Source organism: Mesoplodon bidens, assembly GCF_964165515.1.
Source record: "Mesoplodon bidens genome assembly, chromosome: 16".
NCBI classification, from domain to species: domain Eukaryota; kingdom Metazoa; phylum Chordata; class Mammalia; order Artiodactyla; family Ziphiidae; genus Mesoplodon; species Mesoplodon bidens.
This window is the reverse complement of record NC_138173.1, coordinates 48,977,826-48,993,643: the sequence shown is the minus strand read 5'-3', so window position 1 is coordinate 48,993,643 and position 15,818 is coordinate 48,977,826. Positions and strand designations below refer to the sequence as shown.

Below are 15,818 nucleotides of genomic sequence, written 5' to 3'. Positions count from 1 at the left end.
TTGTCTCTACGAAAACAAGCAATTGTTTTTTCATAAATTACTCAGATACAATACAGTTCAAAATTCTAATAAAACTAATTTTTAATGAACATTAGCCAAGGTGCAAGGACAACATTAAAATGGAAAATTCCATGCAAAAATTAAAATAAAACCAACAGTAATGAGAGAAACAAATCCTTAAATTATCTTTAACTAAAGATATAATAGGGTTGAATATTTCATTGTAATCATCTTGGTATCGTTGGCAGATCTGAGTATCTGGCTCTTTGCCTTTCATGTACTCATGAATTATGCAAATCATACCATATTTTTAAATTATTCTAATCACAGTTTGTTGAATGCACAGACTGTACTGTATATTTAGGTGAGGGGGGAGAGAGAAGAATTTTATTATTATATTCCTGAAAGCAACAGTCTTCAGAGCAACATATAAAGACTTTCCAAGAGGTACACAGGCACATAAGATAGTCCTAAGGGAAGTGATCTCTTATATTCTGCTTCCATATGTTAATCTTATACTAAGCTGCCTGAGAACAGTGTGGTGAAGATATCTTACAGATTGCCTGTTCTCTGCTTTCACTAAAGCACTATCATCAGTCATCCAGAATTTTACATGCCATAAACTGTAAAAACTTCCTGGTTGCCCAAAGTTGGTACTGAGATGGGGAAAAGTTTTAAAAGACTGGACAACAAGTCCTTTGGCATATCAGGTGGTTTCTAATTCACTGATTTCCATAAAACTGGAGGAGTTTTTAATGAAGCTGTTCACTAATGGTCACTAAAAATAATTTTGATGAAAGGTAAGTAATTTTGGAATATAAATAGAAACATGTTTAAAGAATTGAGTGACATTATTATAATAAAAATTTTCAGTCTCATAGACTTTTTTATGAACAAAGCTTCTCAATACTTGTAATAAAAAGAAAAAAGGGAGGGGGTAGAACTGAGGGGCTGAATCCTATCTCATCATTTCAATGAACAATATCATCAATGGATACATAAACTAATTGGAGGAAAGCCCTAAATATTTCATTAAGGCATTTCCTATATTTTACTTTTTTATATGTAATAATTATGACAATTTATAATTTATGTTGCTTTGATGAGTTGTTTATTAGTAATAATTGTAATGATAAAATTTTCTTGTGTTTAATTAACATTTGGAATAATGCAGTTGTTGATAGACAATTTTCTCTTTGATTTCCACATGTATTGTGAGCAGAGGCATTGTGTATCTTTGTTCGGCACTACCTTTTCAAGGATGTTAGAACAGGAAACAAAGCATAGCATAGTTTTAGAAGGCAGAAATAGTACCTTACTCTGGAGCAAAGGGTAAGCATGCTTACTGTACATTATAAAAGGTTTAAGTTCCCTAAACTTATGGTTCCTCTTCTTTAACATAACCCATGGCACATGTAGCTGTCACTTGGCCTTCTTCACATCCAACTGTGGCGACTGAAGCTCAAAGAACTCATACAAGTGCTGGTACTGTGACTGCTGCCATTGTGACTCTGTTTTCTGCCAGCATGCATTAAACAGAGGCAGGCCAACTTGTTAGCAAGGTAGGGTAGGCCTTAAACCCTTTACTCTTTTGACAATAATCACAGAAAATTTTTAAATAAATGTAATTCCAGTACACACACAAACACATACAGATAAATGTGTAAGTATAGGTAATTTGTTGCAAAAAATGTAAAAGGGAATAAAAATATAGTACCTTAGAGTAAGATTCTATGAGGAGGTATAATTGAAATACAAATTCAAAGAGAAAAAGTAACGATGCAAATTCTAACTGTTAAAGAGCACATTCAAGTGGTGTTTAAATGGATAATGGTAGAGGGCAAACTGATAACAATGTTTAGATCCTACTGAGTATATTTAAAGTATAAATGCAAGTTTTAACTTAAAATGTCAATATTTACAATGCAGTGGTGACAGACATCCTTTAGAATTGCTTAAACTTAAGATGAAAAATTTTACTGTGTAGTGGGTATAAAAAATAGTTTGAGGACCACATCCTTTTAGTAGCTAATTTAGTGCTATGTATTCTATAGTAGGCACTCAGTAAGCATTTGATGAAATTTTTAAGAAGGAAATTATACATCATTACCTGCCTTGAGGTAGGGGCTGTACCAGTTAGTATTTTGATGAACCTTCTGAATGATCTAAGACATTTTAAGTAAGTTTCTTTACTACTAAAACTAGGTATATGTTCACATTTTTTGCATCAAACCATGAAAGGGACTAAAATTAGAAATGGGGTAAGTTAAAGAGTGTAAAAGAGGAGCTAAACGATTTTGAATAGATTTAATGTCAGGTTTTAATCATAAACTATTTCAATACTTTGCTACTGGTGGGATGTATTATACAAAATAATTTCAATTCAAGGAACCTCAATAATGTTTTGAAGATTCTGTTGTTGTTTTACCTTTCTTGTGGCACAGCAAACCAATATTCATGTTTCTTATCTCTCTGTGCATACTGCTGCATCGTTGCACTTGCTTGAGATACAAATGTTTTCCTCATAGGTTTTCCAACTCTGAGACATAAGAACTTATGTAATCGATGCCTCCTCTTTTCTTTTAAAAGTGCAGAACCTAGAATTGAGACACAAACAGTGTTTATTCAATTCTCATACACCATGCTTGAATGATTTAAAATAATTTAGATTAAGTAATGCTTATCTCCAAACTTCTGACAAATAAGTACAGAATAAAACGTCAACTTACTGAATTCTCTGAAGTAGCTTGTATTTTTTCCCATCAGAGGCAAAGTGACAAGTACAGCAGGACTAATGAACTAATAGGCAAAGTATGAGCTGACGTTATGTCTAAGCGTTAGGGAAAAGGCAAAAGATCCAGGAACCGTTGTCAAATTTCTGTTTGTGACAACCGCACTGAAGTAATCACATACACATGCGCAATTTTCTGCATGTTCTTTATCAGCCTTCTAGAACAATATCTAAATAAGTCTGTAGAATTTTCAAAGGTTTACTGTAATATGGTTGTTACAGACAAAAATTTAGTAAAAAATCTTGTGAAGCTTTTATATGCATATGAAGGTGTGATAAAAACAACAATATGCTAGATTCAGCCATCAGTTTGGACAGCCTGAGTTATCTCTAACTCGTCCAACCCCAGATGCTGACATATGACACACTGAGAGTCTGACAACATGGTTCAATTCAGCAATCTAGACATTAATTAACTTACGAAGGTGGCATACTGTGAAGAAAAAGCACTTAGTTATAGTCAGGAGATCTGGGTACTAGTCATGGCTTTTTTTCTGTGTAATACTGCGCAAGGTACATAATCTATCTGAGCCCCAACATTTGCATCAGGTTAAAAGAGTGAACTTTTACCATTTTTCCCACAATTATATTTGTACATTTTTATATTTATATATTTACAGTTTTATAAGTTTTATGGTATTATAAAGTCACTAAAGATCAGAAACTTTAAATATTTCCCTATTATAGGATCTCAAGTTACTTAAAATTAGTTACTTAAAACTAAGTTTCTTGTCCCCCCTCCATACACAGGTACAAAAAGAAGAAACCAAATGGTAACAATCCAGGAATACCTATCTAAACTATCTACCAATTTTTCTCCTTTTAGTATTTTGTCATAGTGAGATGTCCCTCCCATCAAACCCTGCACCCAAACAAACCCAATAAAATAAAAGCAGTCTACTATATTATTGGGTCAAATGGAAATGCCTCATTTTATCTTTTTCAAAGTTTCAAAATATAAGACAACTATCAGACACAAATATATCAAATAAAGATATTTATGCCAGCATTCTTTATAACATCAAAGAAATATCTTAATAATATGAATTGTTAATAACTGAATGTCTTAATACAGAAATGGCTAAATTACAGGGCCATTAAAAACCATGAAAGAATTATATGGGTTCAAGTTGACCCTTGAACAACACAGGTTTGAACTGCACAGGTCCACTTATATGCAGATCTCCTTCAAATAATACATACTATAATACTACAATACATGGTTGGTTGAATCCATGTATGCAGAACCACAGATATGGAGGGCTGACTGTAAACTTATACATAGATTTTCGAATGTGGGAGAGGGGTGTGTGTCACCCCTTAACCCCTGAGTCGTTCAAAGGTCAACTGTATAATGACATGGGAAAATGTTTATTACATAATATACTAAGTAAAAAAAAGCAAGAAACAACACTACATATAATCCCGATTTTATATGAAAAATACACATAAGTAAAGATACATACAAAAACTAGCAAAATTGTATGTGTCTGTGTGTATGTATATACACATACACACTAAAGATCAAAGATAAATACACCAAATACTAACAATGATCATTTCTAGGTGATGAACTCAAAGTAATTTTTATAAATTTTCTAAAAACTTCCTATATTTATCAAATGTTCTTTAATGAACATTAGTTCTGAATAAAGAAAAAAATTACAAAAGAAAAAATATTCAATCTTTTATAGAACTTGCTTTGAGTAAATGAATTCCTTAACATCTAGTGAATATAATCCTTAGGTCTTCAGTATACCTAAATTTGGCAATGCAAAGAAAATTCAGTGTTTTTAAAAACTGAATCAAACCTTTGTGTGTTGCTGGTAGGAATGTAAAATGGTGCAGCCATTGTGGAAAACAGCTCAACTGTTCATCAAAAAATTAAACACAGAATTACCATAGGATCCAGCAAATCCACTTCTGGTATATATCCAAAAAATTGAAAGAAGGAAATCGAACAGATTATTTGTACACCAACGTTCATAGCAGCATTATTCTCAATGGCCGAAAGGTGGAAACAACCCAAATGTCCATCAACAAATGAACATATAAAGAAAATGTGCTGTGTACAGTAGAATATTACTCAGCTTTAAATAGGAAGAAATTTCTGACACAGTACAACACAGACGAAACTTGAAGGCATTACGCTGAGGGAAATAAGCCACACACAAAAGGGAAAATATGGTATAATTCCACTTATATGAGGTACTTAGGACAGAGACACAAATTCACAGAGACAAAAAGTAGAATGGTGGTTGTCAGGGAATGTAGGGAGGAGAGAATGGAAGTTTAATGGGTACAGAGCTTCAGTTCAGGAAGATGGAAAAGTTCTGGAAATGGATGGTGGCGATGGTTGTACAACAATGTTGAATGTACTTAATGCCACTAAATTTTACAGTAAAAATGGTTAAACTGGTAATTTTTATTTTATGTATATTTTAACAATTAAGTTTTTTTAATTAAAAAACTGAAATCTAGTATTGATTAATCTAGAATCAATACTCCAATAGAATATGAGAAATGTTAGCTAAGATACTTGAGTTATACACCTTTTAACCCATAATGTACTAGGTGGAAGCACTGTATATTAGAAATAAAAGACAAACTATTACTATAATTTTCCTAAGTAAATAGTATGAAAAAACAAAATGGTGTTTTAATTTATCCTTAGTACTGCTTTTTAAAGGAAAACATTTAATCAGACAATGATGGAACTTGTGGATACTTGAAAGAATTTCAGAAATAGATTTTTATGTCTAATTGCACTTTTTAAAAATGATGGGATTACAACTTCGGCAATTGTAAGTTGCAATTAGGATATTATATATGCAATTTAAAAAGGTATTTTATTTTATTTTATTATTATTTTTTTTTGCAGTATGTGGGCCTCTCACTGTTGTAGTCTCTTCCGTTGTGGAGCACAGGCTCCGGACGCGCAGGCTCAGTGGCCATGGCTCACGGGCCTAGCCGCTCCACGGCATGTGGGATCTTCCCGGACTGGGGCACGAACCCGTGTCCCCTGCAGCGGCAGGCGGACTCTCAACCACTGCGCCACCAGGGAAGCCCTAAAAGGTATTTTAATGATGAGACACATCAAGAACTAAAGAGAAATGGAGAAATCAGAGGTATTAAGCAACTTGTGTGCACTTTCAAGAAAGAAATTGTTTAAAGACAGAATGCAGTGTGTGAGGAATGTTTAAACATGGTGGAAAAGATGCTCATTATGTGTACAACCCACTGTGGGATAAGACAGGAGAAACCAGAGACTATGTACTTGTGCCCAGAGAAACATCAGTCAAGGGCTACTAGATCATCCTTCAGAGTGGCCTAAGATACAGTAGCTTTTGAGTCAGTGAGGAAAGACGGATACAATATGCAGTAAGATAAACTAACTTTATATATTCCTTAACACTTACCTTCTATATTGGTTGTTGCTATTTTATGCTTAATTTCTTTTTGTGACACCTGTTGAATATTTTCCCTTTGCTGTTTAGTTTGTTGCATTGTATGGGTTTTCCAGAGTTTCCGTAGCTCTTCTACCTCAGTCTCTGAGTCCTGATTTTGCTCCTTTCCTTGTTTTCCTTTGTTGACAATTGGCTTTTGTTTAAATTCTATTGCTTCCCCACAGGGCATACTTTCTTTTTCACCTTCTTCGTGGTGTAATGAATTCTCATTAAGAAGAAAATCCTGGTCTGCATTACCTTTTATACCTGTGCTTTGTTCTTTAGGACCTGATATTTCTTGAAGATTATCTGTAGTCTGATCTCCTTCCTTAGTAGCCATTTCAAGATTATTTAAATCAGTTTTAAGAGAAAGAGTCCCAACTTCATTGGTAGTATGTCCAGAATCGGATTTTAAGTGGTCAGGAGCAGTAGCAGCCTCTGTTACGACTGTCAAACATTCTACTCCACTCTGACTGACGGTTTGCACAGATTCTGATGACGCACCAGATGATTTATCTTGTCGCAGCTCATCTGAAGAAATAAGCTCCTCTCGTATAGGAGAGAGTTCTGATTCCGTGAACACATCTTCAGAAAGAGACTCCTCGGTGCTCCTAGGAGCAGTGCTGGCACTATCATTACCTGCATCGCGAATTCTTGAGTCTATTTCATCAGTATTATTTCTTGTCATTTTCTTTAAATGGCAGAAGTCGCTTCCTGATAACTGATCTATCTCTCTGTCAGTAAACAAAATTTAAAGTTATTACTTTTTAAATTGCAGAATTTTATTTTCCACAAACTTAACACTGAATTAATATCACTAAAAAGGCTTTCCTAAAAGGATGTAGCATACATCTCTTAACAGCATATCAAAAATTTGATTGATTCCTATAGACCATGTAATTAAGTCAAGTTTTGCATCAACTGCTTAAGATCTGGGAAATATCAATGTAAGATTTCCTGAACTGATCTACCTGAAGAGAAGTTGAAGATACGAGTTCTGGGTGAAGCTATAATTCTAAACTAAAATTTATTCACTGATGAAAAATACGCAAATAAAATTTTGATTAAAATTTTAAATGTCTTAATAAAAATACACTGACTGATATTACACACACACACAGTGCTTATTTACATTTAAATAGAAATTAAACTAAAATAAATGACTCAAATGCAAAGCTAAAAACCAACCTGAATAGAACTGAGGCAAAAGTGCTTAGAGGTTAGATATTAACTAGCTGAATGGTTCATCATTACTTCTAGATTTCCATGTTTAACGGCATTTGTATATGCAAGCACTAATGTTCAATGGTTAGACAGTTTAAGTTCTGGAAGGAGACAGTGTAAACACTATATGAAATACAAGTCAGCAATTCAAAATGATAGCTAAAAGTAGTTTCTGATAAATGGAAATTGCATGAGTTCTTTGGAAAAAGTATTAACATTTATGCAAGTCTGAGAATAGGAAAGACTGGAAGTAAGCCGACACACAATCTATTGGCTACCTTTGGATGGTGAAGTTGGGTAACTCTTTCCCTCTTATTCTAGTACTTGATATTTTTTATAATGATATGCATAATTTTCATTGTGCATAGGATAGGTAAAATTTATTTTTAAAAAAGTATTAATTAGTTGAAGTCCAGTCCCTATCTCTGCTTCCCTTGTACTGACTGATTCACCTTAAGAAATGTATGTAAGCATCTAATCTGTGTTATTAAATGTGTAATAGTGTCATCTACTGGTGAGCCCCTAACACTGCATATATAGGGTCTTGGAACTTGGCAAAAGTTTTGAGAAACTGTACCTGTAGATTTAATAAGACCCTTAGGTGTGAGATAAAGTTAAGTAAACCTAACAGTATACAGATTTAGATAAGTGTTGTAACCTTATCTTTTTATGTCAATGATGCTGCTATTGTTCAATATAGTTCCTGAACAACCTCTGCAATTAACTTCCCAAGCAGTGTAAGACAGAAGAAAACCAATCAAATCTTACACCTCATTTTTACCATACATGACATTATCTGAGTTGTTGCCAAATATTGTTTTTAATCAATTCATAAGGCAGCATTGAAAGATATTTCTTTTGGAGTAACTTTTGTAAAGGTTTGGATCAAATAGATGGTCTTTCCAGGTGATGTTGTGAATGATAAAACAAGTGATTTACAAGAGGAAGGGCCCTATAGCATCCATGTAGAATAGTTATGGATCATTCAGCATAATAGAATCTCAAGGCATCCTAATACAAATGGAAAAGCAGGGCAAGATAAAATGGATCTCACCAATGACTGGCAACATATACATACATATAATCTTCTTGTTTCTCTTTTAATCTAATCCTTCACTCCTTCACCTTTGTCTTACCCCTCCACCTGCCACGATAATCTTTATTTGCTGAGACTGTTTTTGGATGATGATATATTAAATAGCTAACAGTAGAGGCAATCCTAGGAATAATCTGCACCTCTAAGGATGAGTTTACCAAGCCAAAACAGTATCTACTGGGGGGCCATTATAATGGAGACTGTTTAAATAAAAGATTTTATTCTACTATAGGTATTCTAACAACTCATGTAGTCTGCCTCAGAAACAAAAATAATTTGCTCTCCGTCTCTTTTGTAAGTAGTTCTGTCTCACAGGGGTTAATTTTAAAACAACCATTATCATCCCTGTGGGCTACTATAGGGATAGAAATCTCAGTATCAGTTAAAGTGAAGCCAGTTTTTAAACTGCTGACAAAGTCATGTATGGAGGAATGCGGGAGTTCTTTTCTATTACATATCAATTTTCTTCTTTTGTCCTTCCCTTCGTTTGTATGCCTTTTATTTATTTGATTGATTGATTGATTGATTGATTGCGGTACGCGGGCCTCTCCCGTTGCGGAGCACAGGCTCCGGACGCGCAGGCTCAGCGGCCATGGCTCACGGGCCCAGCCGCTCCACGGCATGTGGGATCTTCCCGGACCGGGGCACGAACCCGTGTCCCCTGCATCGGTAGGTGGACTCTCAACCACTGTGCCACCAGGGAAGCCCTCCTTTTATTTCTTATCCTTCTCTTTTCTCTGTTATTCCTTTAGTTAAACACATTACTTTCAAAGGCTATGCTGATCTGTAGCCACACATCTATGTTACCTGAAACACACAATTCTCTAACCAGCATATTCCAAGGTTAACTCTTTAAATTTGTGCAATCTGTGGGTCTTCTTCCCTGTGTTTTATACTTTTCTGAGAGAAGGGTGCAAACATATAAATCAATAAAAGACAAAGCTGCTCTGGCTTTATTAATGTCAGGTCTTTGCTTATGTGACCTCCCCCAAACCCCACACCCAACTCTTCAGGCTCTTCTAAGGAAAATCTGAAAGCTACCCTTGATTACTTATATTACCTTAAATTACTAATAAAAATAATATGAATTTACCTGAATAAAATGGGCTGGTAAACATTGAATTAAATGAGTACTATAGGTTACTTTTAAATATCAGGTTCTCTGACCAAATATACAAGTATAAATCTAAAACAATTCCTAACTATTCTAGTGCAGTAAGAATAATCTCTTCAATACTACATATATTTCTGTTTCATTGATGATAAAATGAAAAGCAGCTATAATAAAACTATTAAAAAATACTTCAGAGTTATTAGACCAGGGTCAACTATCTAGATGAAATAAAATTGCAAAGGAGTATAATTATCACTCTTACATGGGTAAGGATTCCTTTATTTTGCTATCGAAAATTTCTTTGTACATTGCAGCTGACATCACCTCTTCCATTGGACACATGATGCCATATTCCTCACAGCCATTCTCTTGAACCAAGGGGTCAGTTTTATGTGGATCAAACATTATATTATTTGGTGTAACTAGCAACACACCACTGACTGTGCCCTAAGATGAAAAAAGAAAATAATGTTTAATCTTCAAAGTTTAAATTTTCAAAAATCATTCTAGATATTTTTATCTCCGATGTTAGGCCACCTACCACATATAAAAGTAGTATAGTCAAGCACTATGGCATTCTCATGAAAATGTTTTTAATAACACCCATATTTTCCCAGTAAATTCTCCTTGTTAGTAGAAGCAAAATACAAAGAATATCATATTCACCTTCAATCAAATCAAGTCAGGAATTAAAATTTTCAGCCTCAGTAAAATGCTGAGTTATATCAGCAAGATAACTTTAGTAATATAAGAAGGATTGTAAAGTCCTTCAAGGCATGAGCCATGTTTTACATTAACTTGCATACAGCCTCCTGTGTTCTTCCGTCACTACAGGTATTAAATAGTTTCATGCACACACTGCAGGTTTAATAAATAATGTGCTGATAACTCAATCCATTATAAAAGGAAAATAGTATAATCTGTTTAAAATATCTTTTAAAAAAAATCTGTTTCACTCAATTCTGATACTGCCTAGTTATGTGACCTCTGGCAAGCAAAGCCTCTGGGGTTGTTTCTTCATCTGTAAAATTAGGTAGATTAGATTACTTCTAAGGCATACAGTAATTATTTTAATCATGAAAAGCTATGAAATTTTAAAAATACTTATACAAATAGTGATAAAAATATAAAGAGTCCAACCCTCTCATCTTACAAATGAGCAAAATGAAGTATGTAAGAAGCTGATCCCACTAGTATTAGCTAATGTTTCTTGAATGCTTTGTATGTACCATGCTTTATACGTATTATTGTTCATTTATATATATTATTGTTCAATTATAGCTCTGAGATAAGAATACAGGTGGGGAAATGAAAATTGAGAGAGGCTAGGCAATTTGTCCTAAATAATAAATAACATAGCTAACTAATAAGTGGCAGGACCAAGATCCAAAATCCAAGCAGTCCATGCTTTTTACTATAATCTTTTCACACCTGAGTTACAAACAATAATCACTTCAACTCAAGTACCAAATATTCTTTAATCCTATTTATTTTATTTATTTTTATTGAAGTATAGTTAATTTACAATGTTGTGTTAATTTTTGCTGTACAGTAAAGTGATTCAGTTATGTATACATTCTTTCTTAATCCCATTTTCAAACTCCCATTCCACTACATCCTGTAAGAATAAAAATAAAGAGCCAGACAGAATTCTGAAACTAAACCAAATAATTACTTCAAAGTTGTCTTTTTTTTCTGAAGCTACCAATAGAAAAACTTAAATCTTGCTTGATTTGGTATCACACCCACCTTCCAAGTCCATATTCAGCTCTGTGAATTTATCTGATTTAACTTTAAGAATGTAAAACTTAAGTTATGACAGACACTAACTTTAGAAACAAAAAAATAAGAAAAATCCTACTAAAAATGGTCACCCAATCACAAATGAAAAAAAGTTATTGCCAATGTTCAAGATTATAAAATACGCTTATTATTTACAGTAACTGCATACAATACTGGAGAGAAGAATATGTGTGTGTATGCATTTTGGTGGGGGAAAGGGAATCAATCTCAAACTCTGACCAGCATTTCTTTTAGTTCAGACTATGGACCTCCTAAATAAGGAGGAACTTTATGTAAACCATAGCCTAATCATCTTTTGATCAACATTTTATTTTATTATTTTTAATATCTTTATTGGAGTATAATTGCTTTACAATGTTGTGTTAGTTTCTGCTGCATAACAAAGTGAATCAGCTAGATGTGTACATATATCCCCATACCGCCCCCCTTTTGCGTTTCCCTCCCACCCTCCCTATTCCACCCCTTGATCAATACTTTAAACAGATTCATATACATTATATATTCCTGGCTCACATGCCAACTGAAATCAATGAGTGATGATAAAGTATGTTGCAGGGACATTTACTCTGCCAGGGATAATCCAAGAAATAAATAATCAAGGGTAGAGTATATACAATATAAAAAAGCTGAAAGATTTCCAATCTTTAATACCTTCCTCTATCTCACCACGTCTACAAGCAAGTTATTTGAGAAATGAAACCAAACTATCAGTAAGGATTAAGGAAAGCAAACTTCAGATTCTCTGAAAGACTTCAGGTCATTCTTGATTTCATAAATTTCATCTGAGCATTAGTTTTAAATGATGATATAATATTTGGTTCACTGGCATAACACTACATCTTTTGCTTTAGAGGATTTTCATTAAAGACAATGATTACTAGGTATTATAGAAAAGGCCCAGTGTAATAATAATACTTTAATTCACTATACACATATGAATACTATAATCTTAGTAGTGTAATTATAGAAGCCATTTGAAAAGTCTCTCAAAACCGTACTTCTACTACTTGGATTACAAGGGGCTTGAAGCCTTATAGCTTAACACTGGAATGATCAATCTGCTAATGTTATATTCCAGGAATTCACCCTTATTTGCTACTACTGAAGGATGCACTGATATATTCTTCAAGCTTCTTTCCCTCTGCCTTTAGCTGGAGCTCTTTGAGGTATTCTGTGAGATGTCAGGTGTCTCCATAAATCAAAAGAGACAGCCATGAGAAACATTACAACACAAAATTCACAAAAGTCTCTTCAGAAAGTAGCCTCTCAAATTCATTTGGCCAAGATCAAGTCTGAAATCATAAACTCACACTAAACCATTAACATTTCATTCTTTTTAAACACTGTTTCATAAATGTAGACATATTTTCAGGAGCAAGAGTATACTGTAAGTAAAAGATTTCCAATTAGCATATCTTAATCCACATGACCTTCAGAAACTTTAAGCACCTACTTCCCTTTAGTATTAGTAACTTCCAATTCCTTATGTGCAATTACTTGACAAATCTTCCAAGAAGGAATTATTTCTATTAGAAAATAAAGTTTATTTCTAAAAGAAAAGTTACCACTTACATTACAATATTTCTGTAAATACTAAAATATAAAAGACTATGATTTGGGAACTCATCCCAGGAGAAATAAAAGCTTGTACTGATTTTTTTTTCAGTCTTAAGTCCACAGTAATTTAACCATTACAATAATTGTTGATAAATTTCCATAATTTTCTATAAATAATCTTTACTACAATCAACCTGTAAGAAGAAGAAACAAGATGACTTGTATGAGAAAGCATCTTTTCCTGCTTACTTTCTTACAACAGATTATGTTTCAAGAACACCAGTGCAAGCCATTTCTAACCCTGCCAATGACTTTATCTTTTCTTTGATTCTTAAACAAAATTGTTATTCAAATACTTCCAACTAAAATTTTGCTTCTAGCCAAGAACTAATTCTGCCTAAAGCTACTAAAACACATAAAATAAATGAAATAACTCTTTTCTGATACTATAATGCTGAATAAGGGGAAACAAATAAGATCAGATCTACAAATGCCCCAGCACACTGGGTGGAGTTTCCTGGCCACAGATAGAGACAGGAAAGGAGAGAACACTCCCTACTGAGAAAGCTTTGGAGATCTACAGAGGATCCTTTTCCAAGGTTCCAGCTGAGGACTGATGGCTACCTGTGTGAAAGGAACTATCCAAGGATGAGAAAAAAAAGCACTCAAAGAAGCTGAGAAAACACTCCCTAGAGTCCACAGAGTCAGAAATAGTTTGTGTTCTCACCAACCAGAGAAAAAACCCTTGTAATTTACAGCACCTCAATACTCAGAAGGGTATTGTCTCAGTAAGGGGAAAACTAGTTAAAGACTTAAAAGCTGCTCTGGTCATGCCTAACAAAACTTAAAAGCAAGCCACGATAGGATGAAGCTGTTTCCAAGAAACAACCGTGTCACAGAAAAATGTGCAAGAATATGTATAGAAATACAAAAATATCCAGCACCCAACAAGATAAAATCCATAATATCTGGTATCCAATTAAAAATTACTAGGCATGCAAACAAACAGGAAAATATGGCTCACAGCAATAACAAAAATCAATTAACTGAAACAAACCCAAAAGTGGAAGAGAGAAAAGAATTGGCAGAAAAAGACATTAAAACAATTATTTTAACTATAGTCCATATATTCAAGAATACAGAAGAAAGATTTTGCATGGTAAGTAGGGACGTGGGAGACATAAGCGACCCAGTTTAAACTTAGAGGTGAAAAATACACTGGATAGAATACCAGATTAGATTTGGCAGAAAAATAAATTACTGAACTTCAAGATACAGCAATTGAAATTGTCCAAAATGGAGAGAGAGGAAAAGAAAGAGCAGAGTATCAGTAAGCTATGAAGCACAACATCAAGCAACCTAAAATATGCATAACTGGAGTTTCCAAAGAAGAGGAGAGAATGGGGGAGAAAAAACATTTGAAGAAATATGGCCAAAATTTTTTCAAATTTGATGAAAACTATAAACCTACAGATCCAAGAAGCTGAACGAACCCCAAGGAAAACAAATATGAAACACACACCAAGGCACATCATAATTAAACTGCTCCACAATATCAAAAAAACAAACAACCCAATCAAAAAATGGGCAGAAGACCTAAACAGACATTTCTCCAAAGAAGACACAGAGATGGCCAAAGGCACGTGAAAAGATGCTCAACATTGCTAATTATTAGAGAAATGCAAATCAAAACTACAGTGAGGTATCTCCTCACACCAGTCAGAATGGCCATCATCAAAAAAATCTACAAACAGTAAATGCTGGAGAGGGTGTGGAGAAAAGGGAACCCTCCTACACTGTTGGTGGGAATGTAAATTGGCACTATGGAGAACAGTATGGAGGTTCCTTAAAAAAGTAAAAACAGAGCTACTATATGATCCAGCAATCCCACTACTGGGCATATATCTGGAGAAAAACATGGTTTGAAAAGATACATGCAGCACCCCAATGATCACTGCAGCACTGTTTACAACAGCCAAGACATGGAAGCAACCTAAATGTGCATCAACAGATGAACGGATAAAGAAGATGTGGTACTCATATACAATGGAATATTACTCAGCCATTAAAAAGAATGAAATAATGCCATCTGCAGCAACATGGATGGACCTGGAGATTATCATACTAAGTGAAGTAAGTCAGACAGAGAAAGACAAATATATATTGCTTATATGCGGAATCTAAAAAAAAAAAAAGATACAAATGAACTTATTTACAAAACAGAATAGACTCACAGACACAGAGAACAAACTTATGGTTACCAGGGGGAAAGGTGGGGAGGGAGGGATAGACTGGGAGTTTGGAAGTGATCTGTACTATATTTAAAATAGATAACCAACACTGTATACCACAGGGAACTCTGCTCAATATTCTGTAATAACCTAAATGGGAAAAGAATTGTAAAAAGAATATATATGTAAAAAAATAATAATAAAATTTAAAAAAATAATCAACTTGCTCAAAATCAGTGATAAAGACATCATCTTAAATGCAAACAAAGAAAAATATATATTTTATACAGCACACCAAATACAAAAATAATAGAAGACTTCTCTTCAGAAACAGTGCAAGCCAGAAAACAGTAGAGATTTGAAAGAAACATCTTTAAAGTTCTGAAAGGAAAAGAAAACCCTGTCAACCTAAAATTCTATGCCCTGTGAAAATATCTTTAAAAATTAAAGAAAATGCCAAAGCTATATGAATAGCAAATAAGCAAATGAAAAGATGCTCAGTATCATAAGTCATTAGGGAAATGTAAATTAAATGAGTTACCACTAAAGACCAATA

At 33.9% G+C, this 15,818-nt stretch overlaps 1 protein-coding gene across 7 annotated transcripts in view; it reads right to left on the bottom strand.

The window, feature by feature from the left end:
• Positions 1-15,818, bottom strand: part of OXR1 (oxidation resistance 1) — a 445,571-nt gene that overhangs the window by 45,777 nt on the left and 383,976 nt on the right. For all 7 annotated transcript variants that reach the window (XM_081258120.1, XM_081258119.1, XM_081258121.1 and 4 more), the window contains 3 exons: positions 9,934-10,118; positions 6,211-6,971; positions 2,429-2,597 (listed from right to left, as the gene is read on the bottom strand). In XM_081258120.1, the coding sequence (XP_081114246.1) occupies positions 2,429-2,597; positions 6,211-6,971; positions 9,934-10,118 (1,115 nt within the window). The remainder of the gene's footprint in view (positions 1-2,428; positions 2,598-6,210; positions 6,972-9,933; positions 10,119-15,818) is intronic.